The sequence below is a fragment of the Urocitellus parryii genome, chromosome 13 (genome assembly GCF_045843805.1).
Source record: "Urocitellus parryii isolate mUroPar1 chromosome 13, mUroPar1.hap1, whole genome shotgun sequence".
NCBI lineage: Eukaryota > Metazoa > Chordata > Mammalia > Rodentia > Sciuridae > Urocitellus > Urocitellus parryii.
In genome coordinates, this window is record NC_135543.1 from 64342525 (window position 1) to 64357581 (window position 15057).

The 15057-nt window shown below is 33.6% G+C and overlaps 1 protein-coding gene across 2 annotated transcripts in view; it reads left to right on the plus strand.

The window, feature by feature from the left end:
- Positions 1 to 15057, plus strand: part of Ercc6l2 (ERCC excision repair 6 like 2) — a 113898-nt gene that overhangs the window by 40395 nt on the left and 58446 nt on the right. For both annotated transcript variants that reach the window (XM_026401976.2, XM_077792403.1), the window contains exons 10-11: positions 1795 to 1866; positions 2588 to 2733. In XM_026401976.2, coding sequence (XP_026257761.2) covers positions 1795 to 1866; positions 2588 to 2733 — 218 coding nt within the window. The remainder of the gene's footprint in view (positions 1 to 1794; positions 1867 to 2587; positions 2734 to 15057) is intronic.

Genomic DNA, 15057 nt, shown 5'->3' on the forward strand with positions numbered 1-15057 from the left:
AAAGATAAAAAGAACTCTTAAAACTCAACAGTAAGAAAACAGGTAACCCAAATTAAAAGTAGGCCAAAGATCTGGATAGATATCTCACCAAAAACATGTACAGGTGGCAAATAAGCATATGCAAAGATGCTCAATATCATATGCCATTAAGGAATTGGAAAATAAAACACGATGCCACTGCACACCCATTAAAATGGCCGAATCCAGAGCAATGAAAACATGAAATGCTGGGGAGGGTGTGGAGCACCAGGGCTCCCATTTGTTGCTGGTGGGATGCAGTGGTGCAACTACTTTGGAAGATAGTTTGGTGGTTTCTCACAAAGCTCTTATCTTTTGAGCTTTTAAATTTAAATATTTAGTAAAGATTTAAAATTTAAAGTTTAAAAAATAATACCTTAATTAAGCTCTTATCAGATGATGCAGCAATCACAGGCCCTGGTATTAACCCAATTGAGTTAAAACAAATTAAATCAATGAGTTTTCATGAGCTAAAAACTACATCTTCACAAGAACCTCTATGACTATATTTATAATTGCCAGAGCTTGGAAGTAACAAGGATGCCCTTCAGTAGGTGAATGGATAAGCAAACTGGTGCCATCATACAATGGAATATCATTTAGCAATAAAAATAATTAGGCTATCAAACCATTAATTTCATGGGGAAACCTTAAATGCATATTGCTAAATGGAAGAAGCCAGTCTGAAAAGATTATATGATTCCAACTATATAACACTCTGGAAAAGGAAAAATTATAGAGGCAATAAAAAGGTGGTTTCTATGAGTTCTGGAGGAAGGAAGGCTGAATAGGTGAAGTACAGGGAATTTATTTAAAAGTTTGAATATTTATCATTGAATACATAAAATTTCTTAAGTGTTTGTTTCATAGTTAAGAAAAACTTCAAACATAATTCAGAAAATTCCTTTTTCCCCCTCTGTGGGTTGCTTTTCCATGGTGTTCTGAAACTGTCATTGCCAGATGTGGAAATGTCTGTTTAAAAATAACAGCCTTACTATTAGACTCAAGGCTTTAGAAGTTTGCTTCCTCCCCAAATGCTTCGTGTGTGGGGACAGATTATTGGCATTTTGAGGTCAAAATCCAATCTGGAAGTCAGGGTTTAACTATAAATAGAGAAACAAAGGGGAGAAAATGAGAAGAGGTGTATATCGGACTGATTAGTCTAGGAAAATAAATATCAAGACTTTTGGAACCTAGATGTAATTGTACACATTCCATTACATCTATCTAGAGACAGCATAAATACTTCCCAAAAGGTATGCTTTCTATAATTTAGTTTCTTTTTTTTTTTTTTAGAAAGAGTGAGAGAGAGGAGAGAGAGGGAGAGAATTTTTTAATATTTATTTTTTTTTAGTATTTGGCGGACACAACATCTTTGTCTGTATGTGGTGCTGAGGATCGAACCCAGGCCGCACGCATGCCAGGCGAGCGCGCTACCACTTGAGCCACATCCCCAGCCCTAGTTTCTTAATGTATTATAGGTATAAAGAACATGTATTTTCGAAATTAAATTAATCCATTTAAATGCATCCTATAACCTAAAATGCTTCCTTTTTATTGAAACCAGATGAGATGAAAAAAGTTCTGACAATATGATGAATAACATGTAATATTTAATACTTCTCTAACTTGGATAAAATAAAAGGAATTAGCAAAGATGACTAAAATTAGCACTGTATAAAAATAATTTTTAAGAAATTCTCAAGTGATGTTCATACATAGAAAGTGTATTTTCAGCTGGGACTGGTTCACTCATGTTCTGTGGTTCATTTCCAGGTTCTTCAGCAGCTTTTAAATCATTTCCGAAAAAACAGAGATAAGGTTCTTCTCTTCTCTTTTTCCACCAAGGTGAGTTTTATCTGATATGTATTTTTGATATGCCCAGCCTTGGCTTCTGAGACATAAAGCAGAAGGGACATAATAGCTTACAGCCATATTTTTCTGTCTTCCATACAGTATTAAATGGTGACAAGGTAAAAAACTTTAGGTTTTCAAATAGACACTTAAATCTCAATTATATCAGGGGCTACTGTCAGATGTTAAATTCAAAAATAGATTTTCATTTTCTGTTGATTGCATGTTTATGATTAAGGTGTTCTCTGGGACACTTGAGATATTTTAGAATTTAGAAAATAATACTAATAATGTAACATGTTTACATAAATCATTTAACTAGTAATTTCTTTTTATTTGGTTTTAGTTTTCAAAACAGTAGATGATCTTTTTGATTGTTTTTTAAGCAAAGGTTTCTGAACATTAAAGCCAGTTTCAGAAAAATGGAAAGAAATATATGGTCTGATGTGAGAATAATATCGATCGATCGATCTATCTATCTATCTATCTATCTATCTATCTATTTAGCGATGCTGGGAATCCAAACCAAGGCCCAGCATGTGGTAGGCAAGTGTTCTACCACTACTACACCTGGCTCTTGAAATATTTACTGCTCATGGAATTTTAAGAAAGAAACCACGAGCGCTAATAATACTTAGTAAGTCTAACGTCTGTGATGGAAAGAAACTCATAAACCAAGAATTCCCATTTGTCCCCCTCCCTGTCTTTCCTCCAGTTGCTTGACGTGCTCCAGCAATACTGTATGGCATCTGGGCTGGATTACCGGCGACTTGATGGAAGTACAAAATCAGAGGAAAGGCTCAGGATCGTGAAGGAGTTCAACAGTACACAAGATGTTAACATTTGCCTTGTCTCTACAATGTAAGAAATTAAATTTGATATCTTGATTTTTATCTAGTTGTTTTTAATACTTAAGATAATTTTTAAAAATGTTACTAGATTGATTTTTAGTGAATATGCTTACAATGCTTTTTTTATGTGAGTTTAAGGAGAAGCAGGAAAATGTGTTAAGTACAACTGATAAACAAAATCTTGATTTTTTCCTAATCTTTTCTCTCCTTTCCTTTATCATCACTTAATTCCCTTGTAAGTGTAGATTTATAAAGACATGAGCCTCATATCTTGTGGTGAGAACAATCAGACTTCTTATCCATTGGATAACTGAGAGTCACTGCAGAAGCAGTTTTCCAAGTTGAGCATACTCAGGGGGCCCTTCAGAGCCTGTTGGGCAGGGGTTGCCCTCCCCTGCTGCTACCTTGTCTCAACTGGAACCACTCCACAGTTAGAAACTTTGTAAAAGGTAAATTTGCTCCTACACCTATCTGTGTATCTCTAAAACCCTTTAAAGAACATATACACTTTAGAGAAAGAGTTAAGTCAATATAAATACCTAAGTAAGTTGAATCCATTTTGGAGGAGTAATAAGTCTATAATTTATGACATCTTATTATTGATTTACTGCCTCCATCTTCCAAAAGGAATTTCAAGAGACTTTAAAAAGAAATAGATGTAAAACAAGACAGAAGAAAAATTATCCTTTTTTTGGTACTGAAGATTGAACCCGGGGGCACTTAACCACTGAGCCACATTCCCAGCCCTTCTATATATTTTATTTTAAGGCAGAGCCTCATCAGTTTCATAGGACTTCACTAAGTTACTGAGGCTGGCCTTGAACTTGCAATTCTCCTGCCTCAGCTTCTTGAGCTGCTGGGAGTACAGGAGTGTGACATTGTGCCCAGCTAAAAAAAATTAAAGTGAGGAGTAAAGATTATTTATAATGAGTCACTCCTGGGGAACTCTAAAATTATTCTTGAATTCTTGCAACTAAGGCAAAGGGAGAGAGGCTTTGGATTCCCATTTCCTATAAATGAATTTGAGAAGTCAATTCTCACAAGGGTCCTTACATACAGAGCATTAAATGATGTAGAATACTATCTTCAAGTAAATTTTGTAAAACACACATATGCATTCTTTATTTTAAAATAGTGCGTCTCAAAGTAATAATATTAAACAGTCCAAATAGTACAGAAGAGAGTGTGACAAGCCCTGCGCTGTCCCCTCTGCTCACCTTTAGTCTGAGCAGCCCAGAACTTCCGTATAGCTCCTCATTATTTCTTCATCTGTGTCTCAGAAATTGCTGTTTAACTCGTATAGTGAATTTTCAATTTTTAAAGACTGTTTTTTCTTTTTAGAAATTGTATTTGATTCTTTCAAATCTACCTTATCATTTCATTTGTATTTTGTTCTTTGTAATTTCTAACCTTCATTTCTCTAATACTTTTATCACACTTCTAAAAACCTTTTTGAATGGCATTTTTGCTCTAGTAACTCCTGTACTTGGGGATGCTGATCCTTCTACTTGTGTTTCCTCTGGCTCTTGGCTTATGATAAATGGTTTCTTTATGTGTTTTCTAATTCTTTAAAAATTTGAACTTCTCTTCAGTAGGGCTTTTTCTTCTGTGGAAATCCTTTTGAGACAGATTGCTGGAGTTTTCCACTTCATTTTATCTTGTGCTAGGTATCCCAACCAAGGGAATGGAAGAAGTTTTGGGTTCCTATTTTTCTGTGACAGAATTCAAGAACTAATTTTTGCATTAGTACATAAAGATCCTGATTTTTGCATTAGTCGTTACATAAAGAACCTTACGTAATGTGATAAATACATCTCAACTATGTTTTGCAAAAGATAAATGAACTTAGTTTTTTTGTTTATTTTGCAATGGTTTATATTTAATTTCTACTGTAGCAGAAGTGTTTCCACATTGGAATAGCTATTATTTTGCCAGAATTCTATCAACTACACACAACTTGAAATCTATTATGAAAGAGAAGGATTTAGTCTCCTTTCATTACTCCTTCCCTTTTTTGTACAGTGTTTGCTAATTTTATTATTATGTTTTGTCTATCAACTACTTTTGTAATTTTAAATCATTATTCTTCTATTAGATCCACCTCCCAGGATTCCATGCTATCTTCATTTTTGGTTTGTTCCCTTGTTTCACTGGAAAGTGTTCAGTGTTAATGTTTGGTCCATTGGTAGTCTACATATGTTCTAAGTCCTTGTAATGTGTGGTATTAACATTAGTGCACACCTACTCTTTCTTCTGTTTTAAGACCTGCAGCATTAATCAGATTATTGTCCATAGGTTGGCTCTGAAGTTTGAAGGCCAAAACCAGCACTTAGATTATTATGATTTTGTATACATTGTTTAGTCCTAGGCTCAGTGTGGCTAGGACAACCTCTCTGAATGTTCATGAGTTTTTAGCCAGTTCTGGGAGTTCTCAGCATCGTCAAATAAGTTCTCTTTTCTAACACTCCATCCATAGTTCATATTTGCATGGTTCAGTTCAGTTCACAGTTCAGTCATGACTTTCTTTCTTAGCTTTTTTCCCTTTTGGATTTTTGCACTTTATAATAAATCTTACTCTATTATTAATTCTTATTAGCATGTTGTCCTCTGTTGAGTCATTTGTATTCTTAAGGTCTTTATCCTGAAGCCTTTTATCCTAATTATTTCTAGGCCTGATGAAGTACTGCTGTATGCAAGGTTTCCTTTACTACTTTATTGCACTGGATCTTTTTCCTGGGTTTCATGCTGTCTCCATTCTTGTCTGCCCTGTTGTTTTGTTGGAAATATTTCCTCAAGTAACTTTGTTAGTCAGGATGAATAGAAAGCAAACTCTCTACATCTCTGACTGTAGGAGATGTGTCATCTCACACATATGGCATTGCAGCACAGTCTGCTGGTATTTAGTGTTGCTAAATAGATGCCCAAAGCCAATCCGATTCACATTCCTCTTGGGGAATTCATAAGGGTTTGTCTTCATCTGTGGTATTCTGAAATTTCACAGTGACATTTGAGTCTTATTGTGGATCTTTGATTCTTCTTTGTGCTAGTCATAATCTGAAGACTTATTCTTTTTTAGTTTTGAAAATTCTGTCTTATTTCTTTAACAATGGCATCTTTTTATTCCATTTTCTTTGTTCTTTTTTGCATGCCAAATTTTCAAAGTTTAGAACTTCTGTATTAATTCTTTAAATCTCTGAACTTTTTTCTCATATTTCACATATTGTTATCTTGCTCTGTTCTGAGAAGTATCATTTTTCAGTATAATTGATTATTTTATTTAAAATAATCACATTTTTATTCTAAATTATTTCTAGCTTTCTACACTCTTGTTCTCTAAATTATCTTTATTCTTTCAGTACCTTAAATCTTAACTTTCCATAATAGTTAAATTCAGTTTATTTGAAGAGCCATTTAGCACTTTTTTGTATGTGTGGTTGGATTTTTTATTGTAATCATTGAGTTTACAAATAACTTTCAGGAAAATTGATGTTCTTATGATACTGAGCTTTCCTACCCATTAATATGGTGTCTCTCTGTAATTATTTCAGCTTTCTTAGAAGCATTGTTAAATGGATACTTCATTTGATTCTTTATTAATATTTGATATATAACAATAAAGCTTAAAGACGTTTTTGTGGAACAGTAAGATATGGTGAAAGTATGCTTTTTGATATTTGGTAAAAGAATAGAATGTGGAAGACCCATTGAATGAACAGCCTACCTGCTCATTAGGTTTCTGTCTCAAATATTACTCTTCAGCTCAAAAAGGGCAGTATTCTATTCTACTGCGTAAAGAATAACACATTTCTGTTAGCCATATAACAACAGAATGATGGATTTGAAAGTAGGCTTCTGTGTTGTGTTGTCATCATAGAATCATCTCATTCCTAGAGTTTGAGTTGAGACATTTTTCTTTCTTTAAAAAAAGCTTTTCCTCTACTTTAATTCAGCCAGGTCCCAGTAGTAATTTCAGAATCTCTTAGAAGATTATTACCTCAAGTATTGGAGACCTTCTCTGTGGCTCATACAGGGCATCTGAGAAGAATTCATGTTCAACTTTACCAGCTAGAAGCTAACTGGAGCAACTGATTAGATTTATTGGACAGATAAACCTTTAACTTCTACATGTTTGGTATATAAATCCCACCCAACTTACCCAACTTACCCATTTTTTAAAATGCTTTGCAAAACTCTCCCTATCCCATCTTCTTCATTTGAATTTAAGTCTCTGTGACATCTTTATACTATAAGTAATTTTCCAAAGTACAATATTCAGTTTCTGCAAGCACTGAACTATAAGTCAAGATGCTTAGATTTGAATGCAGACACCTAGCACTTAGGAAACCTTCAATTAGTTATTTTTTCTGATTTTCAGTTTCCTTATCTGTAGGATGAAGATAATATTTAGCTCATGGAGCTAGCTAGTAACCAGTAAATATGAACTAGTAAATAAGGAAATATCTTGCACAGTTTCTGGTGGATACTCAGTAAATGTTAATTTCTTTCCATTTTGATAACAATTGTAGGAGAGAAAATTATTACCATCCCTCTAGATGATTATCATTCAGTGTTAATTTAGCATCAGTTAAGTGATACAGTTAATTTTGTGATACAGTAATGCAGCCGAAGAGGAAAGCTATTAGTATAAATCTTCAGAGAAAGACTTGAGAGGCAGGACTAGACAAACAGCTGAGGAAAAAAAGGAAATCTTGGATTTTAGTTTTGCTTTTCTTCTTAAAAAATATTAAATTTTATTATTAGCATACTATTAAATATAGGGAAAATTGAAAACATGAAAAGATCACAGTTGCATCAGATAAAATCTGATGAGCTGTGCAGGAAGCTGGAATCTAAAACTCAGGCAAACATATTACGTACATTCAGTTTCACTATAAGATTTCTTTACTTCGGAAAGAGTTTCATTTCAAAAGAAATGATTATGTTAATAATATTCAAATACATTTGGTTGGCAGAAAAATGAATCTAACAAAACCATAGGTATTTTTAGTAAATGCATCTTTAGTGGCTTCTGTTCAATATGTACTCTAACTGTGGGTCACGTGAAATGAAAATGAAATTTTTAGATTTTATATAAGTGGCAAAAAGACTATGTGTAGCACATACAGTGTTCAACTTCATTCTTCATGCTGAGTATTAGAATCATATACTGGTTGACTAGAAACAGTTTTCTAAGCAAACTTAGAAACCATAATGCTTTCATAATTATTCACTTACAAGGATTAAGTTAAGGATCAGGGGTACTGTGCTCCAAAAGTCATAGGTGCAACTCAATAACACAACATCATGAATCATAATTTTGAGAGACTCTGGAGAAAAGTTGTTTCCTACTTCTTTTAGCTTTATTCAAAAATCTGTATCTTAAATTCCACAGAAAGATGAGGATGCTTCTTTTGTTAGATATCCCAAGAGATTCTAAACCACTCTTTTCAAATAGATCACTGGAATCATATGGTTAAAATCTGCCTCTACTGCTTGATTTTATCTCAGCTCAGACCTCTTTGTTCAGTTCAGCTATCTTCATTGACCCTTAATTTGGACCAAGAAGAATAAGAGGTTTTTTTTTGTTTGTTTGTTTTTGTTTTTTTTAAACTGGCCCTTTCTGGAGAAGGCTTCATTAGAACGAAGAGGAAAAACTGTTTACAACTTCATTCTTCTTGCTGAGTATTAGAATAAAAAATGGATGAATGGCATTTCGGGCAGTGAGAAGAACATAGGTAGGCAAATGACTAGAGGAGCTGGGTATGGGCTAGGGCTTAGGACACCTGCGGGAGGAGCTGGGTATACAACTAACAGGCAGAGTCATTAGCTAGTTAAACAAAGGTGGTAGTGAATATCCACCATGACAGGTCCTAGAGAAGGGAAAATGTATAAGATTACACCCCAGCACTTTTAAAAGTTATAATTCAACAACTTTGGGTATGGAGGAGTTGTTTAAAAATGTGTGAAAGTATGGTAAATGCAGGGTAGAAGGAGGCACAGAAGAGGACTATTTCCTTCAGACTTTATTAGTGAAACTTGAAAGACAAGTAGAAGTTAGCCAGGCAAGTAAGAGAGAAGAAAATTCTGTAAAAACAGTGTATGAAGACAACTTACAGTATTTTGGTGATTCCTTGGATAAAGTCAGGAATGACTGGTGTGATAACAGTTGCAGAGGTGATAGGCCCTGTATTTAGGCCTGAGGAATTGGCCTCTGATGGATAGGAATTGAACGTTTTTAAAAAGAGAAGTGGCATACTTAGTTTTCCATATTTAAATAATTTTATGTAATGTGAGGGTGAACTTACTGTCTGAGGTAAGGGAGTAGTGAGGAGGCTGATGAAGTCAACCACATCAGTGCAACATATGATGCCCTGCTTAGGCAGTGGTAACAGAAGTGGAGAAGGACTCACAGAAAAACATTTCCAAGGTAAATCTGACTGTATACTGATTGGCTTATAATGAGAAGGGGAACTGTGATAGAGAAGAAGCATAGGATGGCTTTTGACTTTAATGAATGGGCATATGAGTGACGTCATCAGCCAACAGAGGGAATACATGGAGAAAAGAACTCTGGGTCCAGGATGGTTTAAGATGCAGCTCATTATAAAATAAGTATTTATATTATTCATCTTGTGTTCTCTCTCTCTCTCTCTCTCTCTCTCTCTCTCTCTCTTTTTTTTTTTTTTTTTGCTTGGTACCAGGGATAGAACCAAGGGGTTCACATCCTTAGCCCTCCATATTATATATATATGTATGTATATATATACATATATGTATATATAATTTTGAGATAGGGTCTTGCTAAGTTGATTGGGGTCTTGCTAAGTTGCTGAGGCTGGCTTTGAACTTGTGATGCTCCTGCCTCAGCCTCACAAGCTGTTGGAATTATAAGCATGTGCCACTGCACCTGACTTGTTCTCTTCTTAATAGAGAACTTGTGACATCTTTTTTTCAATAGTTATAGTGATTCCTCTATGTTATTGTCTTATACCCTCAAGATTGTATTAACTATTCCATGACTTATACTTTTCACTATAAAAATAAGCTTATATATGTCTATGAAAAAACCTTGCTGCACTTTTCATAGGAATTGCTCCATAGCTCAATTTGGGGATAATTGACATCTTTTATGTTGAGTTCTCCAATCCATGAACATGGTAGATCTCTCTATTCAGATCTTTATCAGTGTCTTTCATCAGATTTGTAATTTTCAGCATACAAATTCTAGACATGTTTTGTATATTTAATATTTAAGCATTTTATTTTTTTTTGGTAATGATTATAAATTGTATTATGTTGTTTTTTTGATGCTGAGGATTGAACCCAGGACCTTGTGCATGCAAGGCAAGTACTCTACCAACTGAACTATAGCCCCAGCCCTGTATTATGTTTTTAAATTTTGGATTTCACAGATTCATTGTTTGTATGGATTGAGCATCCCTAAACCAAAAATATGAAATCCAAAATGCTCCAAAAAACTTTTTTGGAATGAGTATGAACTCACAAATGGAAAATTCTACACCTGAACTCATCACAGTCAAAACACAAGTGCGTAAGACACAGGTAACTCAGCATCCTCATTGGAAAAAAGATTCTCTAGCCCCTTTGGCTATGATACACAAACTTTTTTCATGCATGAAATTATTAAAAATATATAAAATTACCTTCCGGCTATTTGTATGAGGTATATATGAACATAAATGAATTTATTTTAGAGTTGGGTCTCATCCTCAAGATAACTTCTATGCAAATATTCCAAAATCTGGAAAAATTCTAAATCTCAAATACATCTGGTCTCAGGCATTTCAGATGAGTAACCTTTAGCCTATATATAGAAATATATCTTTAAAATATTAATCTTATACCCTGAAACATTGAAGTTATTTATTAGTTCTAGCAGATTTTTTCCCCTAGATTCCTTGAGATTTTCTGCATAGACAATTATGTCATCTGCAAATTATGTCAGTTTTATTTTTTCCCAATCTGTATATCTTATTTTCCCTTGTCGAGGAATTTTTCCTTGATTTTTAATTTTCTGAGAATTTTTATTAAGAATGGTTGTTGGATTTTACCAAATAATTTTTCTATATCCATTGATATTATCATACAATTTTTCTTCTTTAGCCTGTTAATGTATTAGATTACATTGACTGATTTCAAATGTTTGAGTCTGCTTTGCATCCTTACAATAGATCCCAGTAGGCAATGTTATAATTATTTTAGTATTTTGCTGGATTTTATTTATAAATATTTTGTTGAGGATTTTTGTGTCTCAGTTCAGGAGAGATATTGGTATGCCATTTTTTTTTTCATTTGTGTTTTTTATTTTCCTTGCACTGACTTTGTATGGTTTTGGTGTCAGGTAATACTAGCCTTATTCATTGAGTTGAAAGGTGCTCTTTCCTCTTCTATTTTATAGAGTATATTGTATAAAACAGATATTAATTCTTCTATAAATGGTACACTTATCCAGCAGAATCATCTGAGCCTGGAGTTTTATTTTGTAAGAGCTTTTTAAATACTTATTTACTTAGCTAAACTGTGGAATCAACCTAGATGTCCTTCAGTTGGTGAATGGATTACAAAATGTGGTATGTATACACAATGGAATATTACTCAGCAATAAGATAATAAAATCATGGAATTTGCAGGTAAACGGATGGAGTTGGAGAATGAAATGCTAAGTGAAGAGAGCCAATCCCAAAATTCGAAATGCAGAATATTTTCTCTGCTATAAGGATGCTGATTCATAATGGGGTTGGCGGGGGCTGGGGGAGCATAGGTGGATTAGATGAACTCTAGATAGAGCAAAAAGGAGGGAGGGGAAGGGAGGTAGCAAGGGGGTAGGAAAGACTGTGGAATGAGATAAACGTCATTACCCTACTTACACACAAATAGTGTGGCTCTACTTTGTGTACAGAGATATGAAAAATTGTGCTCTATATGTATAATATGAATTGTAATGCATTCTGCTGTCATACATAACAAATTAGAATAAAAAGTTGAATAAAGAGGATATTTAAAAACTTTAAAAAATTAAAAATAAATACTTATTTACTATTTAAAATCGTTATAGCAATATTCAAGTTGTTTGTTTCATTTAGTTGTGTTTAATAGTTTTTGGGTTTTGAGAAAACTGTCCACATTTAAGTTGTAGAATTTATAATCATGAAATTATTCATAGCACTCACTTATACTTTTAGGATCTGTAGTGGTATCTCCTGTTTTATGCTTAATATTGGTCATTTGTGTATTCTTTGGTCATGCATGCTAGAAGTATAACAAAGAATCAGCTTTTTGTTTCATTGATTTTTTTCTCTAATGTTTTCCTACATTCAGATATATTCATTTCTGCTCTTATGTTATTATTTCCTTCAGCTTTGTGTTTTTGCTCCTTCAGATTATTGACTTGATGCCTTTATTTCTTTTCTAATGTAATTATTTAGTGGTATTCACTAGTACTGGTATAAAAACTACTTTAGCTGTATTCCAGATATATTGTATTTTCATTTTTTAAAATTAAATGTTTTAGTTATAGGTGGACACAATATCTTTATTTTACTTTATGTGGTGCTGAGTATCAAACCATGTGCCTCACGCATGCTAGGCAAGTGCTCTACCTCTGAGCCACAATCCTGGCCCATATTTTCATTTTTATTGACCCATCTTTATTATTTATGATTCATTATATTTTAAATTTTCTTTTAAACTTGTTGAGACTTCTGCTTTGTTCCTTAATGTTTACATGGTATATCTTTTGTCCTGTTTTTACTTTCAGCCAATCTGTATCAGTGCATTTAAAGCATTTAGTATTTTTAAATTTTATTTAATTTGTTTATTGCAGACAGCATATTGTTGGATCATGGGTGGATTTTTTGTTTTGTTTTGTTTTTTCCTCCCACTATGCTAACCTTTGATTTTTTTTTTTTTTAATTTTAATTTGTTGGTACCAGAGATTGAGCTCAAGGGTGCTTAACCACTGAACCACATTTCTTTTTACTTTTTGTTTTGAGATAGGGTCTCAGTTGCTTAGGACCTTGCTAAGTTGCTGAGGCAGGCTTTGAACTTGTGATCCTCTTGCCTCAGCCTACTGAGCTGCTGGGATTACAGGCATGCACCACTATGCCTGGCTAATCTCTGATTTTGAAATGGTACATTTAGGCCATGGTAGTTCAGGTAATTATTAATATATTGTATTTTTAATTTTACTATTTATTTCCCATTTCTGTTTCTATTGTTTCTCTTGTTTGAACCTTTTAAAATGATTATTTATTTAGACTTCTTAGTATATTTCTTTCTACATTTTTCCTAGTAGTTGCTATAGCTTTTACAATACACATAATAACTTCTCATAGTCTACTGGTATAAAGGTTTACTAGTTTGAAGAGTAGAAACCTTACTTATATTTAAGTCCCTTTGCTACTCTACTTTTAAAAAATAGTTGTCATAGTTATTTCTATCACATATAGTAGCATATCGGGTGGCATTGTGATTTCGCTTTAACCATGAAATGTGATTTATGAAACTCATGAGAAATAGAGTGTTTTTTATATCCACCCATTTTTTTTTTTTTACCAATTTTGATATTCCTTTTTCTAAAGTTCTAAGCTGCCTTCCATTTTCTTTTCTTTTTTTTTAAAGAATTTCCTTTAGCCATTCTTTTAGGATAAGTCTGGCAAATTTTTGTAGGTTTCCTTAATCTGAGAATGTCATGATTCCTCTTTCCTTTCTGGGGGTATTTTCACTGGATATAGAATTTGCTGTTGAAGTTCTTTTCTTTCAGCTGTTTCAAAATGTTGCCACTTCCTCTGGCTCTCTCCTTGCTGATGAGATGCCCAGTAAATTGCATTGGTATCCCCTGAAAGCAATGCGTTCTTCTTCTCTGGTCACTGTTTTGCCTATTCTGTTTAGATTCACTCAGCTTTTCGAATCTATGGGTTTGTATCTTTTGCCAGATGTAGGAAGTTTTCAGCCATATTTCTTTGAGTATTTTCATTCTCATTCTCTTCCCTTCCAGGTACTCCCATGACATGAGTGTTAGCTCTTTTTCCCTCAGGTCTCTAAGGCTTTGTTAACTTTTCCATCTGTTTTCTCTCTGTTATTGGGAAATGACATAGTCATTACCTTTACTGATTCTATTCTTTGTCATCTCCATTGTACTATTGAACCCATCCTGCAAGTTTTGTATTTCAGTTCTAAAATTTCTATTTGGTTCTTCTTTATGTCCTCTTTCTTGTTGCTGGGACTTTATTTTTTAAAAAATTTTCAAGCATATTTGTAATTGCTTATTGAAACATTCTTATGATGACTACATTAAAACTCTTGTCAGATAATTCCAACATCTGATTCATGTGTTGATTTCTTTTTTCATTCAAGCTAAGGTTTTCCTGGTTGTTGGTATAGTGACTGAATTTTTTATTATAGGCTGGACACTTTGAATATTATGAGACTTCATATCATATTTAAATTTCCTATATTAATATACCTCCTCTGACATTGTGCCAGCCAAGTAGGGCTGGAAATTCAGGTTTCCATTTGGCCTCTGCTGACACCCTGAATGCTGACACATTACTGAAGAAACTGTTCCCTTAGTTCATTACTGTTCCCACATGGCCTTCCCTTACACCTTGGAGGGCAAACCTGTTAACACTGGGTAGAAAATGGAAAATCACAGCATCACTCTTTCTTCTCTGACACCACCCTACCACCTCACCCCATCATAGCCAGGCAAGAGTAGATTATAGTACCATTACATAGCCTTTGCTCACTAGAGAGGGATGAACCACAGATCGTTCCTTTGTGTTTAGCCGGAGCTGGGTGGTTATTGTCTAGCATTCTTTCTATAACTGTTGTCATTTCTAGTTCACTAGCTTCTCCAGAATCTGTCTTTGGTTATCTTAAGCAAAAAGAAAGCCAAGGAACTCACTGTTATGTCATTTCTTTGATCTTGTAGATGCTAGCCTGTTTGTCTTCTCTCCATCTTTCAGTGTATGTTTTTTTTTTTTGTTTGTTTGTTTAACATATAATATCCAGAGTCTTAAACTGTGCTTAGTGGAAGGAATAAAAAGATTTACATCTATTCCTGGATTAAATTTTAAAATATATATATTATTTTATTTAGTTAAAATATGCTAACCATTTTTTAAAAAAAATTATGTTAGGAAAATCTTACAGAAATAATGTTCAAGTATCCAAAAATTGTAATAACTAGTACAATGTATTTATATGGGCTTGAATCGTAAATTCTTACAGAGATTTTTTGAAGTGGCAGAAAAAGAATTTGCCAGTTATTTTCTTTGTAAGATATTTGTATTTTAATCACTCTCCTTTTATG